Raw genomic sequence first — 25,147 nt, 5'->3', positions numbered from 1 at the left:
CCCGACGCGTGTAGCCGCGACGGGCGCTATTTCGAAGTTAGTGCCGCTACTTCGAAGTAGCGTGCACGTGTAGACACAGCTAAATTCACTCTTGAATTCAACTGAATTTTTTTAAATAAATAAAAGGAGGCTATTACTTGCAGATATGTTAGTAGTGCAGGTGCCAGAGCAAGAGAGGGAGGTTGGATCAGCTGAGTGGGGAAAAGCGGGAGCAATGGGAGAGGGTAGGTAGATGAGGTATAGTTAGTAGCCAGAGTTATTGGTGTCCAAAGAAGACTGTCAGCTGTAGAGCGGCTAACCTAGAGAAAAGAATGTTCCATCAGCAGGACAGATTGAAACCTGCAGACTTGTGATAGCATGAGGGAGGTGCACCACCCCTTATGGTCCTGCCAAAATGTTAACTGCTAAATGTGGCATCCCTCTCTGCCCCTCTGGATGGCCCTCCCTGCACCACGTTCCCCTGCTGGCACCCCTGCTGCAGGGAGACTGAGTGTTTGGTGTGGGAGAAGAGGGCTGACTATGTTTTCATAGACTTCCGTAAGTGTTTTTGAGCAGTTCATGGCACAAGTGCGACAAAGGGTTAACATGCTTTTCTCTTTGGAGGAAAGGAAATGGATTTTTGTCAAATGGTTATTCTTTAACACTTTTATTAAGGTTTTCATGATTTCATATTTTTGTGTAAATTTTGTTGGCTGTCTTTGAAATGCAGTGTATAGTACATTGTGCTAGAAAGTGTAGTTTTAACAGGCACTTATTTGAATTGAATACTTCAAAGCAGAATAGAGATTTCTACTGTAAATTGTTCCTTTTGTTGTTGGCTTTTTTAATTAAAACCCATCTTTTCTGAAAATAGGCTTTTTAAGAGTAAGTAAAAGAAAATATCTTTACAGAGGCAGCAGTGACCGTTGCACTCTGAAGTAGTGTTGTATCTTGGGCTCTGCACCAATTTTTGCATAAAAAAGTTACAGAGGCTCTTTGAACACTATTCATGTGCTTAGCGAAGATACAGAAAACCCAAGTTTTTCATTTACCAAGTTAAATTTGTGGGTTTTTGTTTTTGTGAGCATTGCCTCCCCTGTCAGTGTTGCATATTTCCTTAAAGTCCACATCTGAGCTGCTGATGACCAGTTTAAATAGGTAATTTAATTCAGTCCTGTTAGTGTCTCAACCCTTCCTTGTGAAGGTGTGAGTTCAGCGATCCCCTTTGGCCTGGAGGACTGTCAAACAGCCTTGTCCAATAATAACAGAGAGGAAGCAGTGCTAGTCTATACACTATCAAAACAAAAAGCAGTCAAGCAGCAAACTAGCAAAATAGTTTATTAGGTGAGCTTTCGTGGGACAGACCCACTTCTTCAGACCATAGCCAGACCAGAACAGACTCAATATTTAAGGCACAGAGAACGAAAAACAGTAAGCAAGGAGGACAAATCAGAAAAAGATAATCAAGGTGAGCAAATCAGAGAGTGGAGGGGTTGGGGGGAGGTCAAGAATTAGATTAAGCCAAGTATGCAGACGAGCCCCTATAGTGACTCAGAAAGTTCCCATCCCGGTTTAAACCATGTGTTAATGTGCCGAATTTGAATATAAAAGCCAGCTCGGCTGCTTCCCTTTGAAGAACGGTGTGAAAATTCTTTTTCAATAACACACATACCTTTAGGTCATTAATAGAATGTAGAATCATAGAGCACTAGGACTGGAAGGGACCTCGAGAGGCCATCGAGTCCAGCCCCCTGCCCCAATGGCAGGACCAAGTACTATCTGAACCATCCCTGATAGATGTAATAAATAAATAGAATAAAGGTATTCTATTAATGTTCTAAAGGTATGTGTGTTATTGAAAAAGAATTTTTGCACCGTTCTTCGAAGGGAAGCAGCCGAGCTGGCTTTTATATTCAAATTCGGCACATTAACACATGGTTTAAACCGGGATGGGAACTTTCTGAGTCACTATAGGGGCTCGTCTGCATACTTGGCTTAATCTAATTCTTGACCTCCCCCCCAACCCCTCCACTCTCTGATTTGCTCACCTTGATTATCTTTTTCTGATTTGTCCTCCTTGCTTACTGTTTTTGGTTCTCTGTGCCTTAAATATTGAGTCTGTTCTGGTCTGGATATGGTCTGAAGAAGTGGGTCTGTCCCATGAAAGCTCACCTAATAAACTATTTTGCTAGTCTTTAAAGTGCTGCTTGACTGCTTTTTGTTTTGATAGCCTTGTCCAAGCTTGAGGCCAATTGTACTTTGTGAATCTCCTGGCATTTGTGTGACTAGCATTTGTGATTCTCTTGTGTCTAATCACATCCCTCTGAGGGTATGTCTACACTTAAAATGCTGTCAGTTAAAGAGGCTCCTGCACTGCTGATAGAGCTTTTGCCATTGGCATAGTTAACTCTCTCCCCAAGAGACTAGCTATACCACTGGGTGAAGTTCCCACACCAACACAGTGCTATCTACTCAGGTAGTTAGTCAGGGTAACTGCTGTGTGGGAGTGTGGAATTCTCACATCTCTGAATGACTAAGTTATACTGACATGTCTTTAGTGTAAATCTGGCCCAAGGATGAGAGCCTGTCTAAGTATTTCCCAGAGTAGAGAACCTTCTACACTGCAACACCTGTCACAGCTCCCCTGCAGTTCTTCTAAACTACCTCAGATAGCTAATGCTTCAGCATAAGTGAGGGGGTAGGGATGTGGCTGGGGTTTGCAAAGATTAATTGCAGAGATGCTCACATTTGATTGAAACTCTGATACTATTATGCACTGGAATTTAAAAAAAAAACTCTAGATTTTAATTCATTAGTTTGAGAAGTGAAAGCAGAAGCTGTATAAAAAGCTAAGACTTGACAGCTGTTTGCTATTCTGAGCATGCTCTGCCCCCTGAAATGAGAATATAATTATTTGCAATGTCTCCAGGGCTGAGGTAGAATGAAGATAAGGAATAGAGCTGTTTTAACTAAAACTGTCCAATCTATAAATCCACCACGTCGCATTTCCACTCAAGTCCTTTATTTTGTTTATAGCAAGGGATACATTTTCTTACCCAAATTGCTAAAATAGTTGCAGCTTTTTATATTCTTTTTCTTAGTTGAGCGTGTTTTCATAGTTGAGAAATGCCAAAGAGCAAAGCCTTTTCCCCCTGCTTTTGATAACCTTTCTTTTGGCTTATTGGTTACAGTAAAGCACAAAGGAACATGAGATCAGTATAGTAAAGTTTACTTTTTCAAATGATTTAGTGGAAATATAACAATAAATGTGGCAACAATACTGAAAATACAGAATGGTCTTATAAATGGAGAGATATTTAAAATTGGCATTGAGGAATATATAGTGAGTATATTTCTGTATCCGTACAAACATATGTTACATATGCTAGTGAAGGGTAGCATATTTTAAGTTTGAGTATGTCCATTCACCAACCATCTTGTTGCTAAGTGGTTCCAGTAGTAATATTACAAACAAGTGTTGATAAGAATATAAGAATATCATCTGGTAAATGCTGTGGCACTTCACACAAGTGTGGTGTGTTCGTCAGCTAGGGAAAGCTGGGTCTACCATTGTTTTGCTGCATTTTAATTTGCTTGTAAATATAAATGCGGTTCCATATACCAAGGTGTTTGAGTAGGATTTTATTAGTTACAGGGTTAAAACTGAAGCAATCATTTGCTTGAAATAACAGTTGAAAAACTAGTGTGGAAACCCTCTGCTTTGGAGAAAATACAGCACCAGATTAATAACAGTGCTTAACATTTGTATGCCTTCTTTCTTTCTGCAAGATCCCAAAGACGAGATAACAAAATGTATAGTTTACACGATATTATTTAAGCTAGTGAGGGAGAAGAAAGATTTTGGAACACTTTGAGGCCCGAGCACAACTATTCACATAAAAAACATGGTGTCAGATGTAAGTAATGTATTTTATGTAAGTGCAAGATAATGCACGTTTGAAGGAACCATTTGTATTGTTCCTATCCGTAGATGGATTGTAAGTGGATGTAGCAACTCAGGAAAAGACCTCTGGCATCATTATGGACAGTTGAAAGAAATTGTCAGCATGATATGCAACAGTGATCCAAAAAGTGAACCAGATGTTAGGTTGCACTAGGAAAGGAATGGAGGTGTTACAGTGTTGCTATATAAAATAATAGTATATCTTCACCTTGAATACTGGCATATAGGCATGGTGTTGCTAGAGGCAATAGATGTATCTAAGTAAATCAAATTATTCAGTTCAGTTCATTCAGGTCAAAAAGGATTTATCAGCAACAAAAAAATATCCTGAGAAGAATAATGAAAATATTTTGAGGTCTGGAAACATTTTATTTTGAGAAAAGCTTAAAAAGGCAGAAATGTAAAATTTAGAGAGGAGGTAAATAAGAGATGGCTTCCCCACCATCTTTCACATGTCCTACAGTTAAATTTACTAGGATTTTAAAAGAATAAAAATCTTTGTGCTCAGCAACTAGCTATATTGGTTAGAAAAAAATTCTCTGTGAGAGCATGTTGCTACCTAATTGTCTTAATTGGTGATTTGATACCTTTCTTAGAAGCATCTTTTATTGACCGCTGCCAGAGATAGAATATTAGTTTAAACCTACTTGCAGTGCGTGTTTTCTCGTATCCATGAAAGATGAATACACCTAATTTTTAAAAATGTCATCGACAAAGAATTAATACAGGAGGATATGGGTATAGAGTGTATAAGCCTATTAAGAGAGAGAGGAGGTAAACCTTGCTGAGATTAAAATCTGTAATTTCTAGGGCTGCATCTATACGTGCCACTTCTTCAAAACATTGAGGAAGAAGGGGCTTCCAGGAGAATTTTCTTCCAGAAGATACCCTCAGGCTGCACATCTACACATGTATTTTGGAATCCAGAAGAGCTTCTTCCCGACTCCAAACCATTGGTAATGAGGCGCAGGAAATTTACATCTGCAACTCATTAGCATCTTCTGGACAGCACATTACCATGTCGCTTCCAGAAGAAGCGGAGTGTGTAGATGCAGCCTAGGACACTAAATATTTGAAGTCAAATACTCTTAGATGTAGAGAAAATTAACACATTAGTTAATGTGTCTGACAAAGTGGGTCTTTGCCTACAAATGTTGTGTTCCAGAATATCTGTTAGTCTGCGTCTGCACTAGCACGTTCTTTGAAAAGAGTTTTCAAAAGAAGGGAGCTTTTTCAAAAGAGCCCATGGAGCGTTTACGCACAAAAAGCATTCTTTCGAAAACAAATCGAAAGACTGTGGTGCTCTTTTCGAAATCACTGTTCCTTTCCCGTTTCAGGAAGAGCACCCCCTTAGACAGCTTCTTTCAAAAAAAAATGCATGTAAATGTTCTGTGGGGCCCTTCTTTAGAAAGAACAGTCTTCATTTTCAGTCTCTGGCCTGTTCTTTTGAAAGAGTGGGGGCTTTGTCGATGCACTCTGTCAAAAGAAGCTCTTTCAGAAGAGATCTTCTGGAAGAGCTTCTTTGAAAGATCTCTGTAGTGTAGATGTAGCCTTAGTCTGTAAGGTGCCAAAGGACTTCATGTTGTTTTTGAAGCTACAGACTAACTCAGCTACCCTTCTGATACTAGTCAAGTACTGTCATTTCTACCGTGAGAAGTATGCAAAAGTTTGCAATATTTGCAGTGTTATAGTCAACTTGTGCTGATATTTTAAGAGCAAGTTAGACAAAAACTAGTCAGAAATGGTCTATATGGTGCCTGGTCTGCCATGAGTGCAGCTGGCTGGACTTGATGACCTTTCAAGGTTCCTTCCAGTTCCATGATTCTGTATTACAGTTTGCATGTGCCTTATGCAGGGAGAGTAGGGGAACCATGTTGGTTTGTTTTTAATGCTTCAAAAGATTATCTGAAGGTGGCTGCCTAAAAAGACAAGGGAATAAAGAGAATCCAAAAATTTAGCAAATATTCATACATGATGATTTTTATGAGGAAAAATCAGACAATAAATTATAACTAAAGCTGTATGGGGAGATGGCTTTCCCATTCTGCAAGATAAAGATTTCAAAAATTTTCTTTTTTCATGTTGGGATGAAATCCAGTCCTTTTTGATTTCTTTCCTGAAAAAGTAGAAAGAAAGACACCAGAATATCCAATACCCTTGTGGTTAGTGTAGTCAACCAGGATATGGGGGACCCAAGTTCATATCTTTGCTCTGACATTCTCTCATGTCCCAGCTGAGTTGTTGGCTTTTCCAGGTGCAGGTGTGGTCTCTGTGATTTTGATCAGAAAATCCATTCTGGACCTGAGAAGCTATTTTTGGTGAAAGTTACATCAAAACTAGTATGTTCTCAGAAAAATATTCTGCTTCAACAAACCAACATTTTCTAACTAAAAAAGAAAAACCTTCCCAGCAGCTCTGATTGCAAGTGCCTGGATACCCCTCCATTCTACTATATATAGCAATCTCCAGGAAATATTATAAAAGCATGCTCATGTGGGGTCTGTCTGAATGAACATCATACACGTGATTAACCATTGCTCTGCTGCAGTTCTGTGGTGGTATATGATTAAATAAGTGAAGTTATGCAAGGATAGAATTAGAGTAATGCAATGGTGAATCAGTCCTCATTTTTTTATAGTTATGCGATCCCACCTATTGTGCACAGTGCTCCATTTTCCCTCAAATGTCTGGTGATTGCCTTCTGAGTGAATGAGCATTTTCACAAGCCACTGTGGGATTTCTGTGACAAATTGGATAGCTCCCCTCTAGCTACACATAGGATCTGCCTTCTAATTTAGAAGACAATGAATGTTTCACATGTCCTACTTACAAAAGTCAGTCTCAATCATTTTTCAAGCTTAAAGTATATCATGTTTGAAAAGAAAAAGTTAAACTTCAAAGGGCCTCTGTAGTTTGCAAGCACTGTGTTTCAATGTTTAGTTTCTCTGAGTCACCCCAGGATCAAATGATATTTTTTTAAAAAGTTAGGTACAGTTTTCTATATTTATTATGAAAGTATCCATTGTAAAATAAGCAAGTGTTCAATAAAGTTAATTTCTATTGAGATTTCCTCCACACCAATAACATTTTACCTAAAAGTAAGGCATTATAGTACAAGGGGACTAAATGTGTCAATCGGAAACAGAGACAATTGTGAAGAAAAGTAACCCTGTACTGCAGTGCTTAGTAAGCTATTAGGAAATGAAGTCAGTTCCCCTTATTGTAGTGAAATGGTTTGAGAGAATCAGTCTGTTCAGAGGCGATCAGTGGTGCTGAACTATGAAGTGCAATTGGAGTATTCTGAGCTGGAACTAAATGTTCTTTTGTGTCTAAAAGAGCTCAGTGATTTAATAGATAAAATAAAGGAACTTTACCTTGTGGACTGTGACGGCTTTTCTACAATCCATACGGTATAGGTTTGCTGCTGTCGTCACCTGTGACCAACAAATTTGAACAGGCAAGTTTTATAGAGACAGTAAATAGTTTATGCATGTGCATCTTACCCATAGGTACACACACAATTCCCATCGAGGTTGATGGGAGATGTTTGTCAGAGTTCGTGTGCAGAATTAGTTCCTACAAACAGAAATTCTAACCTCCCCATAGCTATTACAATGTCACTGAGCACCACTAGCACTTGAAATATGAAGCCTCCCTTTTGGGAGGCTAAGTATATCAAGTTTGTTTCTCGTGCAAGATGTTCAGTGTCTATCAAAATCAATGTTAAGATTTGAAGATATTTGAAACTTGGATTTTAATTAATTTGTGAAAAATATGCTAGCTATACTTATATAAGTTTCAAGAAGTCATAAAATTATATGTGCATGGTCTGATGTCATAAAATTTGGTGGATGAGGCCACATTAACTTTTTTATGGTCAATGAGCCATGTCCCAAATCTGCTGCTCCTCAGTAATTCAGCTCAGTGTCTTATTTATGTACATATTTCTAGGACAGGCTGGAACTGAGTATATTGTATTGTGAAAAGAGATCTTTCTTTGTCACGGAAGCATGCAGATCATCTCTGCAGCATATAGCTTGACAGAAAATTGCAGTTTCATCACAACTAATTTTTAAATACAACATATGCAAATTTTATTTCTTTAAATAGATGATCTCTGTATAATATTAAATGTATTAACTCTAGTGGGATTCATCTTCACAATTTCTTGTAGATTCTTTCAGAAGTAATTTGTAAAATGCTGTCTTTTTTATACTGCCATAGTTTTGCCTCGTTTTGCCTTGCAATGCCAATATTTTACTACTGTAAATTCTGAGAAGTCTGCCTCTGGTGCAGAAAGCATTTCTTCTAGGGAAGGAATTTCTTTCATTTACTTGTGGGATTTGGCACTTCCTCATTCAGTGTAATAGCATTGTTATTTTTCTTGAATGGAAGAAACATTCACAAAACAAAAATTGCAAGCCAACTGAGATTTCTGGCCAGATGGAAATGGCACAGATTTCCTGTTTGTGTTATTTCTTGCCATAAGCGGTAAGTAAAGGTGAGATCATCCAATATAATATAATTATCACCAGGGTTTCTTTGCTTATGTGGAAAAACAAAATTTTACCTCATCATTCCTTCCAGGTAACGTTATTTTGTTCTTATGACAAGACTAACTGGAAAAAAATGGTAAAAGTTTCCTGACAAACTTTGATATAAACTGTAAATTAATTTATAGTAAATCCCAGTTTGTGCAAATTTAATGAGGTTTGCTGTTCAATTCAGGACTGGGACCATTCATTTTTTCATGGCAAAAAGGAATGTAATTATGGTGTTTTCATTTTTAGCAGTAAAACATATGCTATTCTTTATTGTGTGGAGCAAATTCCTTATATATAGGATTTTTCACAGTAATTGATTGTGATGAGTGATGTGTTCCTGGTTTTGATTTTTCAGACCTCAGCAGTAACACAGCGAATAAGTCCCTGCTCCACACTGACGAGCAGCACTGCCTCACCACCAGCCAGTAGTCCTTGCTCCACCCTTCCTCCAGTCAGTACAAATGTTACAGCCAAGGAGTGCAACTATGGGGCTGTTACCAGCCCTACATCCACTTTGGAAAGCAGAGATAGTGGTATTATAGGTGAGTAGTGTTCTTTCTTTCTCTCTTCCTGTCCCCTCGCCTCCCAAACCCTAACCTGTGCAATGATTCTGCATATTTGTTTACCAGGCACTTCATGAGAGTAAGTTTTGGGGTCTGTCTTTCTGCTATTAAATAGGACATGTTAATGTTGTTCAGATTTATGCCATCTAAGTGGGTGGGAAGGATTTTACTTTCTTGAGTGTTGATCCCTATGTGTATTCCACACACAGGAATGCATGCACCTGTGACTTGCAAGTAGCATCCATTGTGCTTTGCCTGAGCCCTGGATCTCCTTTAGTTCAGCACCACTGGTGTCTGGGGATGTTCTGACTGACTGATTCTCCAGTTCCTTCTTACCACTAAATGGCCTGAGTCAGAATTCTGAAGCTTAGTCTTACATAGTCTTCATCTCTGTCAGTATAATGGTACATAGCTTGTTAGAGTTGCATAATGCTTTGTAATATTTTATTCTATTAATGGAACGCAGTTTTCCCCATCTTGGGGACCCATCCCCTTCTTTTGAGAGTAGAATTGTGTCCAGAATTCCACAATTTAAAAATGGTGTCTGTTGTCCTCATTCCTCCTTAGTCTCTGCTGCCACCAGCACTGCTTTGGGATGGTATATATCACCACCAAGTGCTGTATGTATCATTCTTTCCCACCATGAACTTCAGAAGGATGAAGACTCTGCCTGAGGAAGCACCTCACAGAGAAGGCCATGAGACCCCAGTCAGATCCAGGTTATGCGTTAGTTACAGTTCTCAAGCAGAATGGCGCTGAACAAGAGTTCTTGTGTAGAAACTGAATCAGATGACACTGAAGCCCCAGTGTCTCAGACTGTGAAAGTATGGGACACTCTCACAGATATAAAATCCTCTAACCTTGTTTCCGGGAGAAGAGGCCACTTTTCAGGTGAATCTTCACATGAAGATCCCAAGGGTGTAGATTTGCCTAAACTTCACAGCTGGAAAGGGAAAGCACACAGGAATAAAGTTCCAACAGTATTTGTTCTGATACTGATACTAATGACAACCGGAGTTTCTAGAAAGGCAAAGGATCAGACCCTGTCTCTCATGGCACTGATCCCGCTGCAAAAGGATGCACCAACCACTGAATATGTTGCAGGTCTGGATTCAGTGGAACCAACAGTTATGATCCCCCCATATTGCAGGACACACAGACGTAAATAATCCTCATTATTTTCCTTTCAAACAAATGTTTACCAGAATTTTTCCAAGTTTTACCAAAAGTGGTGTTCATTTTTTCCTGATTTTCATTGTACCTATACCTATCTGATAGACCTGGGAGGGACCTTCAGAGGTCATCGATTCCAGTCCCTAGCCCTCATAGCAGGGCCTATCGCCATCCCTGACAGATTTTTTTTTTAAATCTATTTGCCACAGATATCCCTAAATGGCCCCGTCAAGGATTGAGCTCACAACCCGGATTTAGCAGGCCAATGCTCAAACCACTGAGCTATCCTGTATGATTCAGGTATATAAAACATAACGTATATTTTAGGAAAATACAGTACATTTCATGAAATATAGGTGCTATGATAATATGTTAGTCTGTGTGTATATGCAAAGCTGCCTGTTGAAGTAAGGCTATGAATTAGTCTAGAAGATACACACAATAAACAAACAGGCAGGCATACATGTCTGAAGTGCCCGGGCATATGAACATACTAATGAATCTCACACCCACTAAGGTCACATTTCAATCCATCAGCCAATAACAATTTAAAATTTTGACACGCTAATATAGGAAGAAAATGAAAATCTGTATCAGAATACATTCCAGAATACAAGTGTGTATTCAAATGTTTAAAAAAATAAAAGCAGCAGAAGAGGATGAAATTGCATGTATGCAATATAAAATGGTGGGGCCCAATTATTAAATGTAAGTATCTATAGTCTGATACTTCTAAGTCTACAACAATAAACTGTTTATTCAAATGTAAAATTGTACTTGGGAGTTAAAAATACATTGGGTGAATCAACACTGGGAACTAACTTCAAAGTTAGGCACTACTTCAAAGTAGCCAGCAGAGAGTCTACACACATTTTCCCTTACTTTAAAGTTAACTTTGGAGTAACGAGTCAAACTTCAAAGTCTTTACTCAATTCCCCGGAATGGAGTAGTGCCTTACTTTGAAGTTTAAATTAGAAGTAGGGTGTGTGTAGATGCTCAACTTCGAAGTTGCTTACTTCAAAGTTGTACTTCAACATAATTTTTCTAATTTAGACACAGCCGTTGTTTTCTAAAACTCAGAGGTGGCCCTGTGTTTTGAGATCTGCCTAAGTTTTACAGCAAATCACATCATTGAATGGAATTCAGGGTACTGTTTTACTGAATACTTTCTGCACCTGTTTTCATCAGCCAAAATGAGCCCCAGTATTTGCCCAGACAAATTACTAATGTTTTTTGCACTGATTTTCACCTGCTTTTTTGTGGTGGTAATAAACACTGATAAATTACAGGAAAAAATGACAATGGAAGACAAATGGCCCTAGATTGCTTCTCCTCCTGTAGTAATGTAATGCCTTTCACCAGATTGCATATCTCTTGTCTGTGAGCTTCACTTGTTCCAGTCAGTATATGCACTAGTCAATCACAACACAGACAACATAGTGACAGTCCCTGTTAATTCCAGGTTGTCACTCACCAGCTAGACCAGCAGGTGCTTTGGAGTCTCTTTGCTAAGTTCTAACCCCAACATGACAATAATTACAGTTACTTTCCTCATAGACTAAGGAACCCATAAGGGTAACCACATGGTGCAAGGTACATGGACACAAAGGGAGGCCTGGATGCATATCAGTCTCCTGGAGTTAAAGATGCATTCCTTCCACTCATACTTGTCTGACATGTACAGATGACAACAGATAACATGATATCTATCTTCTGCATAAACAAATAAGGGGCAAAATTGTTTATACTATGCATCGAGGCATTTGACTTACAGAACTGTTGTGAAGAACTACATCACAGTTTCTGTGATGCATCTCCCAGGTTCTTTGAACTCATGGCCAGACACACTCAACAGGCATTTTGCCATTGATCACAAAAGGGAGTTAACACAATTCAATGCTGAACATCTTCATGCAGCAAGGAAGGCTGTCTTGGGACCAGCACACCTCTCAGATGAACATTAAGTTCAAGGTATATTGGTCAAAAACAGTTCAAGATTTGTATTTCAGGGACAATGAAGCTAGTGTCTTAGGCCACTTACAGTATGCATTCCCTACCATCTCATTCCTATCACAGTTTCTAACTGAACGTTCATTACAACAATGCAGGAGTTTTTCTCATCGCACTGAGTTAACCCAGAGTGTTCTGGTTTCTAGACCAGCTATGAAACTGTTATGCTTACAGTTTATGAAATGTCAATCCATCTGCACCCAGTCTTTCATAGACCTGCTAGCTCAGGAGAACCACAGAATCAGAAATCACAACCTTTATTCTATTCATCTCATGGTTGGATATTTGGATGGGCAACAGACCTATAGTGTTCATTGCAGACACCGTTCAAACTATTCATGATTACAGTAAGGAAGATATTACTGGACTACTTTCAATCCAAATGGAGGCAGTTCTCTACCTGGGCACAACAGAACCAGTTGTCATCAAGAAGAATCATGAACAAAGGGAAGGATAAGGTGTGACTTCATTATTATTTTTATTTAATAATGGGTTCTCCACTGTATCAGAAAAGATGTAACACAATCCAGTGTTTGGAAGCTGAAGCTAAACAAATTGAGATTGGAAATGTACACAGAGTAATTAACCATTGGAACACTTTACCAAGTCTTGTGATTTTTTTTTTGTCTCTGATGATTTTTAAATCCAGATCAAAAGTTTTCTAAAATATCTGCCCTTGCAATTATTTTGAAGAATTTATATGGACTGTGTTATGATCACAGTGGTCCATTCTGGCCTTAGAATCTATGAATGTAGGAACCAGGGCCAGCAGGCATTCCTGCTACTGCAAACCAAATTCTCATTCTCGAGATACTGGGTCTTTCTCTGAGCTTGTGACAGGCCCACATAGCAGCAGTTAGCACATTCATTTCTCAACTAGAAGCCTTGTTGCAGCTCCACTTGCAAGCCGAAGCTGGACTGGAAGAAAGTTGTAGAGAGAAGCTTGTTGTATGGGCCCCATGCTGGTGGGGGAGGAGCTCCATTGTGTGTGAGGCCAGGCCCCATGCTGGCCAAGAGATTGGCTGGGGCTGGCATGGTAAGAGGCATGGTCCATTGGAGGGGCTGGGGCCAGCAGAGTGGCCAGAGGAGGGGCTGGGGCCAACACAATGCAGGGATTGGGTTGGAACAGGATAGAAACTTGCCTGGACAGAAAGATGGACAGACACAAAAAAAAATAACATATATGATAGATGGCTGTTCTATTTTTTATTCCCTGATAACAACCAGATTCCTAAAAGTTTTACCTAGGACTTTCTCACTGGTAGTGAAGTCAAGGCCAGAATGGGACCTCAGTCTCATATTTTCCACATTTTCTAAGCCATCTTTTGAACCATTGGCCAATACCTCAATTTTCCATCCATCTATGAAGTTGGTCGTTGTGGTTCCCGTTATGTCAGCCAGGAGTGTGGCTGATGTTGAGATCTTTGTGGATGTCCCACCAGGCACTGCATTTCATAAAGGCTACATTCACACTACAGCAATCATTCAAACAAAGTCCTTCTGGAAGATCTTGTCTAAAAAAAAACTTCTTTGAAAAGAGCGCATGCACACACAAAAAAGTGGATAAAAAAATCAGTCCACTCTTTTGATAGAGAGCATCCACACAACCCCTGCTCTTTTAAAAGAACAGGCCGGGGATCAAAAAATCCAGTGCCCTAGGGACTCTTTCAAAAACAGGTGCTCTTCCTCATCTGCGAGAATAAAAGGGCAGCCAGAAACAGTGCTGCATTCTTTCAATTTCAGATCAAAAGAGCGCATTTTATATGTAGTTGCTTTGCAGGTTCTTGCGGAAAAGGCCATTTCTTTTTTTTCGAAAGAACCTTCAGCCAAAGAGAGAGTACTGCTTTTCTGCAACATAGATTATTTCTATAGCAGAGTGATATCTTCTCAAAGACTCTGTAAGTGGATTTCAACCTGTAACCTCCATTCCAATCATTTGGGGCATTTCTCTCCCCCAGATGGGTTGAGGACCCTATTCCACTAGAGCACAAGTGAGCTCAGAAGCATCTCTGTGAGGTGTGCCGATGCTGGACATCTGTAAGGCAGCAACATAGAATCTCATCAACACTTCCATAAATTGTAGTATTACAGACATCTGTATCCTCATACTTTCTTCCTTTTTCAGTACTGCTTGCCTGTTGACCACGTCTAATAAACACAGGCTAAGTCTACACGTGAAGCCTACATCGAAGTAGCCTATTTCGATGTGGCGACATCGAAATAGGCTATTTCGATGAATAACGTCTACATGTCCTCCAGGGCTGGCAACGTCGATGTTGAACATCGACGTTGCGCAGCACCACATCGAAATAGGCGCAGCGAGGGAACGTCTACACGCCACAGTAGCACACATCGAAATAAGGGTGCCAGGCACAGCTGCAGACAAGGTCACAGGGCAGACTCAACAGCCAGCCGCTCCCTTAAAGGGCCCCTCCCAGACACACTTGCACTAAACAGCACAAGATCCACAGAGCCGACAACGAGTTGCAGACCCTGTGCATGCAGCATGAATCCCCTGCTGCAGCAGCAGCAGCCAGAAGCCCTGGGCTAAAGGCTGCTGCACACAGTGACCATAGAGCCCCGCACGGGCTGGAGAGACAGCGTCTCTCAACCCCCCAGCTGATGGCTGCCATGGAGGACCCCACAATTTCGACGTTGCGGGACGCGGATCGTCTACACGGTCCCTACTTCGACGTTGAACGTTGAACGTCGAAGTAGGGCGCTATTCCGATCCCCTCATGAGGTTAGCGACTTCGACGTCTCGCCGCCTAACGTCGAAGTTAACTTCGAAATAGCGCCCGACGCGTGTAGCCGCGACAGGTGCTATTTCGAAGTTAGTGCCGCTACTTCGAAGTAGCGTGCACGTGTAGACACAGCCACAGAGATATTCACTTGAAGAAGAAATGGAGGTTGCTTACATGTAACTGGACGTTTTTTGAGATGCATAGTTGCTAAATTTATTCCACTACATGCTATCCTTCCCCTCAGCTTCATATCCTAACTGGATTCACTGTAGAGAAGGAACTGGAAGACCAGCCTTCATATCCTCAGTATTGAACAGAAGATCCAGTGATCAGGCATAGATAAGCAAACACTGCTAGTGAGATTTTTCCCATCTCTGGGGCACAGACTGTATGTGAATTATTGTGCTAATATGGAGGCACAGCAGGCTTGCTGGCTCAGTAAGAATGTGAAGAAGGTGAAAATGATGTGTCTTGGTGCCAGAGAGCATCCTCTCCCTTAGGAAGCAGGCAGTGTTCCCTGTAAGCTGAGTGAGTTGAATGCCACCCAGATGATTAGCACAGTGCCCACAACTGTTCACAGCCTGCAGTATGTGTTTCTACTGATGGTCTGCATCTGCACATATCGTGGTGCACATAAAATATTTTCTTCTTTGAGTGGTCCCCGTGGGTGCTCCACAATAGGTGTTGGGCTCGCCCGGCGCCGCAGATCGGAAATCTTCCAGCAGTTTCTCCTGGATCGCGCATGCGCCGGCGCGCGCCACTCCCCTGCGCGCCCCCGGCCACGTGTGTGATCCGGTCCCCGCCAGTTCCTTCTCAACCGCCATCGGCTGCAGACGGAATCCGCTCAGGCTAAGGCCAGAGTCAGATTAAATAGTGGTTTTCTACGTGTAATTTGTTGTTTTGGTTACTAAAAAAAAAAAGAGAGAAAGCAAAGATAAAGAGAATATCAGCCAAAAAAAAAAAAAAAGAAGAAAGAAAAGAAGAGAGGAGCGGAGAAAAGAAGAGCGGATGTGAAGGCCATTTAGGCCACCCACTGCCCCGCAGGCTGGTGATCGCTATTTGGGGTGGAAAGGCACGGATTAAGTGCTAAGTACCCTATTAACAGTAAAGGACTCACTGCAATGGCCTCTTCAGGTTTTAAAAGTGTGAGTCATGCCGCGAAGCTATGCCAGCCTCCGTTGGGCATAGCGAATGCATCCACTGCCTGGGGGAATCACTCACTGTGCTAAGCTCACAGCCAGGGCCAGGAAGGACAGAGAGATGAGGCTTAAAATGCTCTTGTTGATAAGGCTCTCCAGCCGGACTTGCTGGAGAAGCCTCACCCAGAAGGGCCCTCTGGGTTGCATAAGAGGAGGGCAGCTTCTCTGACCCCCTCGGTGCAGAAACGGAGGAAGCTCTCCCTGGCTCGATCCTTGCTGGCGTTTTCAGCGAGCAGGACGAGCGGCACATACAGCCCCCAGCCGCATACTCAGGCAAGCGGCAGCGCGGCAGCGCACGTGGCAGAGGCTGAGCCTCCAGTTACACAATAGCCGGCACACACAGCGCCCAGAGCATCAGCGAGGCAAGCGCTGGACCCGGCGGCACCGCCGCAGGCGGCACCAGCCCCCGCAGCACCAACGGTGCAGGGGCACCAGGCGCGGAGCCTGCAGGCGCCGGAGGAAGCTACCCGCGCAGCACCGCAGCTGATTGTGCCGAGCGCAGCTGAGATCCCCGGCACGGGAGGGGGTGGTGCCAGCCCTGCAGGGAAGGGCAAGGCGAAATCAAAAACCCGGCACCGCAGCCCATCTCCGGACAGGGCTGCACCGCTGTTAGCACCAAGCCCTCCCCCTGTGATATACACGCCGCACCGAAGGCCTGTGTCTCCACCGGCTTATCCAGAACCTCCTTCTCCATTCCTCCAACCAGTGTCACCATGGCTTGGGCCACCTTCACCATTTCTGGGAGTGGATCCCCTGGAGTACTCTCACAAGCCAGTTTCACCTCTATCTGTGTCGTCGCGGAGGTCTCGCTCTCCCAGACATCGGGGGTACACACTCCATGGGTGGTCCAGGTCTACATCCCCGGACCCTTGCCCATGCTGCTATGGTCGTCCTCATCATGCTGGATGCAGACACCGCAGGCCTACATCCAGGGGCAGGTTCCCCCCTCTCCCCAGCCGCTTAATACCCCCATGGACACTCTCGATCGGGGACGGAAACACAGTTGTGTCAAGGGAAGTTAGTTTTAGAACCCCGAGACTTTCCTTCACAATCCTCCAGCGAGCAAGTGTATCATCGACCGCAGGAGCCTGAGGGCTCAAGGGAGGTTTACCCCAGTGGTTCCTCCTCATCCTTTCCAGATGAGGCCATGGCCCCCGGGGATGTCTTCCCCCCAGATGACCTTAAACAATTTCAGGAGCTATTTAAAAGGGTAGCTTTCACGCAAGACATTCAAATGGCAGAGGTGCAGGAGAAACATCACAAACTCCTGAAAAATTTGAGACCCCCGGCTTCATCCAAAACTGCTATTCTGCTGGACAAAGCCATTACGGAGTCAGCCACGACCATATGGCAGACTCCGGCCTCTATCCCGCCTACAAACAAGAGAGCGGATAAGAAGTACTTCGTCCTGGCAAAGAGCATGGAGTTCCTCTTTAGTCACCCACAACCAAATTCCTTGGTGGTCGAATCGTCCCAGCAGAGGTCGAAGGCTTCTCAGTACAAATCGGGGAGATCGGACAAAGATGCTAAGAAGCTAGAGCTGTTTGGCAGGAAGGTATATTCCTCTCCAACCCTGCTATTGAGAATGGCAAATTATGCGGCACACCTAGCTAAACATAATTTTGGTAATTACTCCAGACTTATTCCCCTCATGGATTCACTTCCGGAAGACAAGAAGCCGGTGTTAAAGGCTTCAAGAGGGCTACGCAGCATCGCGGACGGGAGTCCAGATTGACCTGGACGTGGCGGACACGGCGGCACGTTCAACAGCTATAGCAGTGGTCATGCGTGGAGAATCCTGGCTCCAGACGTCTGGTATCCCTAGGGGTCTACAGGCAAAGGTCGTGGACCTTTCCTTTGATACACAAAAGCTGTTTGCAGACTCAACCAACTCGGTCCCTCACTCCAGTAAGGACTCAAGAGCTACACTTAGAACCTTGGGCATTTATACTACCCCATACAGGAAGAAAAAATTTTATCCTCAGCAAAGTTTGCAGATGACACAAAACTAGGGGGAGAGATAGATACGTTGGAGGGTAGAGAGAGAATCCAGAGTGACGTGGGTAAATTGGAGGACTGGGCCAAAAGACATCTGATGTGATTCAACAAGGAGAAGTGTAGAATCCTGCACCTGGGGCAGAAGAATCCCAAGCATTGTTACAGGCTAGGGACCGACTGGCTCAGCAGCAGTATGATGGAAAGGCGCCTTGGGGTTATGGTGGATGAAAGGCTGGATATGAGTAAACAGTGTGCCCTTGTAGCCAAGAAGGCTAACGGCATACTAGGGTGCATTAGGAGGAGCATTTCAAGCAGATCTAGAGAAGTAGTTATTCCCCTCTATTCGGCACTGGTGAGGCCACATCTTGAATATTTAGTTTTGGGCCCCCCCAGTATAAAAATGATGTGGATTTGCTGGAGCAGGTTCAGCAGAGGGCAACAAAAATGATTAAGGGTCTGGAGCACAATACCTGTGAGGACAGGCTGAGGGATTTGGACTTGTTTAGTTTACAGAAGAGAAGACTTAGGGGATGATTTAATAGCAGCCTTCAACTTCCTGAAGGGGAGCTCTAACAGGGCTGGAGAGAAATTGTTCTCAGTGGTGACAGATGGCAGAACAAGGAGCAATGGTCTCAAGTTACAGAGGAGAGGAGCAGGTTGGATATTAGGAAAAACTACTTCACCAGGAGGGTGGTGAATCACTGCAATGCATTGCCTAGAGAGGTGGTGGATTCTCCTTCCCTTGAGGTTTTTAAGTCCTGGCTGGACACGGTCCTGGCTGTGATGACTTATTGGGGTTGATCCTGCTTGAAGCAGGGGGCTGGACTAGATGAACTCCTGAGGTCCCTTCCAGCCCTATGATTCTGAGGATGTTAAGTACAGACGTAGTTGACAGTACTGTATCTTGCAGTTATAGGAAAATACCAGAGAAAGAATTATTTTTTTCTGTTACTGTAGGATGCCTAATTTTATGTAATTGCATTTCTTATAGTATCACCCCAACCCCAATTAACAAAATGGAAGGTGTAGCAGAGAGAGTTTTGGGGGCAGGAGTGAGGGAGCGTGTACAGAACTGAGAGGCCCTTTCTACACATGCCACTTGTTCCAAAAGCATCGTGCTAATGAAAGGCCTGGAAAATACTAGTAAGACATAGATGTATATTTCCAGTGCCTCATTAGCATGCGATCTTCTGGACTCCAAAACAGCAAGTAGAAGTGCAGCCCCCGGGGGATCTCCCGGAAGGAAATCCTCCTCCTGGAAGCCCCTTCTCCCTGGAAATTTTCAGATTTTGCAGAAGGATTTACTTCCAGGAGATTCCCCCAGGGGCCACGCTTCTATACGCTGTTTTGAAGAGCCTCTTCCGGACTCCAATCATGTGACCGTATGCTAAGTGAGGCACCGGAAATTTACATTCACGCCTTATTAACGTTTTCTGGGCCATTCGCTAGCATGCCACTTTCAGAACAAGTGGCATGTGCAGAAACAGCCAGCGAGAGGAACAGCTGATTTTTTTTCCAGTGAGCCACTAAACCCTTTTCATAATTGACAGAGTAGCTGGTGAAAATATTGACCTGATTTTAACCTTTGACTAGTTTCCAGGTTTTTCCATCTCTCACAATATAAAAGCAGTCAGCAGTTAATGTACAAAGACCGCTACTGAAGAAAATCTGGTAACAAAATCATGTGCTTTGAAACCTTGTACATCACATTCCAACAAGAAAGAGACTTTTAAGGCTCGGCTACGAACACCTTAATTACAATAAAACACAGAAAAATTTCCCAACACGTGCGCACGCATGTATGTGCATGTATGGCTATGTCTGCACTATCCCCAGAACTTCGAGAGGGGCATGATAACGAACCTAATCGAAAGATGCTAATGAGGCGCTACCATGATCAAATAGGAATAAGGGGATTTCGAAGTGTGCAGGGTCCTTTTGAAAAGGTGTGCAGGGTTAGTGCAGGGTCCTTTCGATTAGGTTCATTATCATGTCCCTTTTGAAGTTCTAGGGCTAGTGTAGACATAGCTTATGTGTGTCTTCCTTTAGGTAAGACTCTGTGGTGATCTACAGTTTATTCTCTGCTTAGTTATTTGGGTTTCTTGAGTGAAATTTTGGTAAATCAGGTAACACTATGACACTGAACTAGTTTGAACAAAAGCCCATAAACTGTGCACATCCTGTGCCAGTGCTGCAGCAATAGGATGGATCTAATGTCACATACGCAGTTCTCTCCTCTTAAATTTTGCAAGATTTTAAATGAAAAGCTTGAACACTAAGGCGAGATTTACATTGGAAGCATCTGTTGACAGAAGTTACTGTCGGAAGAGGTGTTCTGACAAAACTTCTGTCAATAGGTCGCATCTACACATAAAGGTGGATCGATCTTTGGATCCATTCTGTGGATAAAAGGCCCCCTCAGAGCTTCTACAGGGCTTTTTTGTCAACAGTTTCTGTCGACAAAACACATTTTGTGTGTAGATGCTCCATGAGTTTGGTCAACAAAATCCCAGTTTTGTCTACAAAACTCTCTAGTGTACATGTAATCAGAGTGAAGGGCCCTCATTCGAATAGTTACTATGTTGTAGCAGCTTTCATGCTTGCTTGTCTTCATTTTGTCCTCTGATTCCTTTATGTTGCATGTTGATGCAAATAAAAGAGTTTGATAATGAATTCTTTTGGAGGGCATGCATCAGGATATGTGATGCTGACAGTATAACAAGCTGAATTTGTCTGGGGCTAACTAAATACCTTAAGTACTAAAGAGTCACTCAGAAGACATTTCATTATCAACCAGATCAGTTATTTTATGGTCCCAGAGCTTAAAAGAAAAAAACTTTAATTCAGGCTTTGTGGTCAGTGTTTCCTAATGCTAAATACATTTTCTAGAATTGTGCAGATTAGATCCGTTTAATCAAATATACCATTCATTTGAGCACCTCAGTAAAGGAAACAGGTATATGTAAATGGTCTAATTTAGAAGAATGCTGGGCCTTTGTACATTACTGTATGTGAATGCTGAAAGCGATGGCAGTGACAGTTGTTAGATAAAAAAGGAGAATATCTATCTGGTATCTAATCAGATGTGGGGTGGAAAATCAGTGGGGTCACGGATTTGCTGTCAAGTTAAATACAACATATGTCACTTGAGGTTACCAACTCATTCTTTTGATGTTAAATTAAAAAGCACAATGGAGTGGAAAGAAAACTGTGTTTAATTTGTCTGGATGTATGGCATCATTTGAGGGAACTGTCAGCGGTGAAAAGTTTAAACAACTGATTATAAAACAAAAATTATATTTAATAAAATAAGTGTATAGTACTGCACAGTTACAAAATGCTTTCCAAACATAGTTTAAGATACAGTTCCTCCTGCAAAGACCTTGTAGACTGAAAGACAGTTTCTGCTTCTTCTTAACATTTAGTAGTCCATATATAGTCCTATTGAAATCAGTGGGACTGCTTATAGAGAGAGGTATTACTCAATGTGGGGAAGGATGATAGAATCTGGTCATTAATAAAACAAATACTTGGACAGATCAGAATAGAGAAATTGAAGAGATTATTTTACTAGGAAGGAATACATGAAGAGACTAGCTGAAGGAAGAGGGATAGGGCATGTGCCATATGAGCATGGGGAGATTATTCTGTGCATACGGAATGATAGAATGAACAAAGATGAGTGGGGCAAGAATACGAATTAAGCAATAAATTGCATGATGGGCAGAAAATTGCAAGAGGGAGAAAGAGTGATCCCAGCTCTTGATATTTTTTTCATTTTGAATATCACAGCTTTAATTTTTAAAAGGTCAATTTCTAGCTTTCCTGGTTGCAGAGAAACACTTGATAGGGTGACACAAGTTGTACCCCAAAGACCCCAAACCCAGTGGACAAATATAAATCAGTCACATTTATTTAAAATTTTGTGATATTTTAGACAGACTCATTATTTTAATGGTTGTGACTCATGATTGTTGAACATTTTGGGGTTGACATTTCTGAAGGAGAAAGAAATTAGCAGAATTATTGATGATTCAAGGATAAGTAATGTCTCTGAGGCAGAGATTAAATCAGGAGAGTGATGTGATTAAATCATGGAGGCTGTGTCTACACTAGCATTCCTGTTTCAAAAGAAGCATGCAAATAAGGGAAATCAGAAATGCAAATGAGGCCCATATTTACCTATCTGGCACCTCATTTGCATATTCTTCTTTTGAAAGAAGAAAAGCAGTGTAGATGTGGCTTTTTCGAAAGTAATCCCCATCTTTGAAAGAACCCTTCTTCCTAAAAAAAAAGAAAAATAGGAAGAAGGGTTCTCTTGAAGATGGGAATTACTTTTGAAAGAGCCCTGTCTACACTGCTTTGCTTCTTTTGAAAGAATAATATGCAAATGAGGTTCCAGGTGTATAAATATGTGCCTAAGTTGTGTTTTTGATTTCCTTAATTTGCATGCCTCTTTCGAAAGAGGACTGCTAGTGTAGACATAGCCAGAGAGAGTGATATTTGTGTAAATGACCCCAGTAGCTAGGTCATCTTTCTAAAATGGTGTCTGCCCCTTTGTTAGAATCCAAAACCCTCACCCACCCATAATAAATACAGGATATAGAGTCGGGCAAAAAATGAAAGAGTAGCACATGACTCATACTTACCTTTACTAATGCAACAAAGTCTGTGTCTTGGATAATTTGATGGTGAATAACTGTACTGAAGATTTAACTCTGATACAGCCCTTGATTTAGACTTCATTTTTTTTATTAAGGATGTGTTTAAATCATATTTTATGGAAAGCAAGCAGTCCTGTAGCACGTTAGGCTAGTGTTACACTCACCTCTTGTGCTGGCAGCTTGATGCAAATGACCAGTCTCATTGTTCTGCTGGCAAAACTCCCTCTGTCACCTGTCCCTTATGCCTGGAAAAAATCAGGGATAAGGGGCTGGTGACAGAGGGTTTTTTTGCCATCAGAACCACATCTTCATGGCTTGTTTTCTGCTGTGAATATGCAAACAAGCCACTCAAATATTCAAATGAGCAGCCATTTTGCATTTTCAAGACTGCTCATTTGCATCAGGGTGCCAGTACTAGGGGTGAGTTTAGCACTAGCCTTAAAGACTAACAAACGGCTACCCTTCTGATCATATTGTATAGGATATTTTTTCTCGATTGGTTCTCTAACCTGTCACATCTTTACTGCTATCATCTTGAACTGCAGAAATTGCGTGCGCTCCATTGGTTGTGTTTTCACAGTGGCTTTTATTTTGAGTTCCTTCCACTAATACCCTCAAAAATCCTTGCAACAATCTGTTTACTGTCTCTTCTGAGATTTTGGCCCTGCCATTAGAGCCTGAGGAGAACAGGGTTCTCTCTTCTCTGAAGCCTTTATGTAACTGGACACTCCCCTTGGCACTTTCTTCCTCTTTGTCAGATTTGGGCTGAGGGGCCAATTGGGTCTGGATCCCAGCCAGCCCACCTGCCTGAATATTTGTTTACCTCAGACATCTTTGTATGGGGAGCTAATTGGTGTCAAAGTGCAGACTCCCCTGTTCACTCACCGCACTCTCTCACAGATCCCCTTTAATTTCTATTAGTATCATTGACTCCTGCTTGAGGTTTGGGATCTTTGTACTAAATTTGTTCAAAATTAATAATTATAGACCTAACAAAATATGCCTTACCTATATATTTGTTTCTGCATGTGCTAAATTCAAGTGGAAAGTAAGAACCAGTTATCTGTTTTATCTTATTACCCTGGCATTTGCAGCAAGTAATCTATGATACAATCACGGCTGTGTCTTTCAATGCAGCAGTGCTATTTTACTCAGACCTTACACTAGCATTTACCTCAATATCAAGTTGCTGTCTGTAATGTGTTAACTTCATTCTGATCATCATCTGATTCATTAGAAAATTTAAAATTTAGAGCAGACAGCATAAAAGATGCTGCCTCTATCAAACATTTCAAAATCCTTCGCATACTTCCTGCCTTTTATAATAAAGGTTGGATCTCCCTGGTCCAGCATCCTTGGGATATGACACCCCCACATTTTCTGGACCAGGAGAGGTCATTTCCAGCTTCCCAGCCAGGCTCCTCTCCTGGCCACCAACTGCTGGCCCAGCTGTACTCCCAGCCCCTCAGTTGCTGGCCCAGCTCCCAGCCAACAGAGCTCTCTCTTCCATCTGGACCATGGATTTTGCTGGACCAGAGTGTCCCAGACAAGAGTGATTCAACCTGTATTGCCTTGAGACTTGAAACTAAAATTGGTTTACTTGTTTGGTATATGTCTGTCATGCACAGACCTCTCACATTACACGATTTCTTATTAGGCCACAAACATTTGACTTCATTTTAACAACATGACCATTATTTCACTTGTTTTAGGGAAGATTAAGCATATAGAGAATTATGTGAACTTTTAACTCCCGCCCTTTATTAGTGTTGGTTTAAAGACTCTATACAGCAGAAAGAAGCCTTTGGGTGTACTGTCCTGTGCGAGCTTCACAACAATCTTTGGTGCACTGCTGTGGAGGCCATTACTGTTCTGAGGGGCATGTTCTCTGACTGCATCATGCTGCAACCCAACTCTGCCACTGTTCCATGAGTAAAGTCATTGACTCTGCCTACCCAATTTTGGTATGTGGAAGCCCTGCTCACAAGAACAGTATGGGTGACACTGATATCCTTAGATGGATTCTTTTGTAGCTGGTTCACTGTAGCATGCCACACAGGAAGTTACATTTTATCATATATATTAGCTGACATGTTAAAATAGGGTTGGTCTCATAGGATTTATAGCTTTTAACATCTAATTTCAAGGAGGCTTATGGGGTTACATAGCTTGAGATAGATCACTCTTTAAAAAAAAAACAACACAGTTTTTCATTGTCTGTACATATCCTAAGTCTGTATGGTTATGTGTACATGGGCAGCCTCTGTCATCAGAGGTCACTGTCAACTGAGAAGCCTCGTCAGGACCTC

General features: G+C 42.0%; 1 protein-coding gene across 1 annotated transcript in view; it reads left to right on the top strand.

Annotated features, from left to right (window-relative positions):
* Window positions 1–25,147, top strand: part of TANC2 (tetratricopeptide repeat, ankyrin repeat and coiled-coil containing 2) — a 703,794-nt gene that overhangs the window by 500,203 nt on the left and 178,444 nt on the right. The window contains exon 9 of the mRNA XM_074978796.1: window positions 8,843–9,029. Within this exon, the coding sequence (XP_074834897.1) occupies window positions 8,843–9,029 (187 nt within the window). The remainder of the gene's footprint in view (window positions 1–8,842; window positions 9,030–25,147) is intronic.

Source organism: Carettochelys insculpta, chromosome 28 (genome assembly GCF_033958435.1).
Source record: "Carettochelys insculpta isolate YL-2023 chromosome 28, ASM3395843v1, whole genome shotgun sequence".
NCBI lineage: Eukaryota > Metazoa > Chordata > Testudines > Carettochelyidae > Carettochelys > Carettochelys insculpta.
Note: the sequence above shows the minus strand (reverse complement) of the source record. Positions and strands in the feature narration are given on the sequence as shown.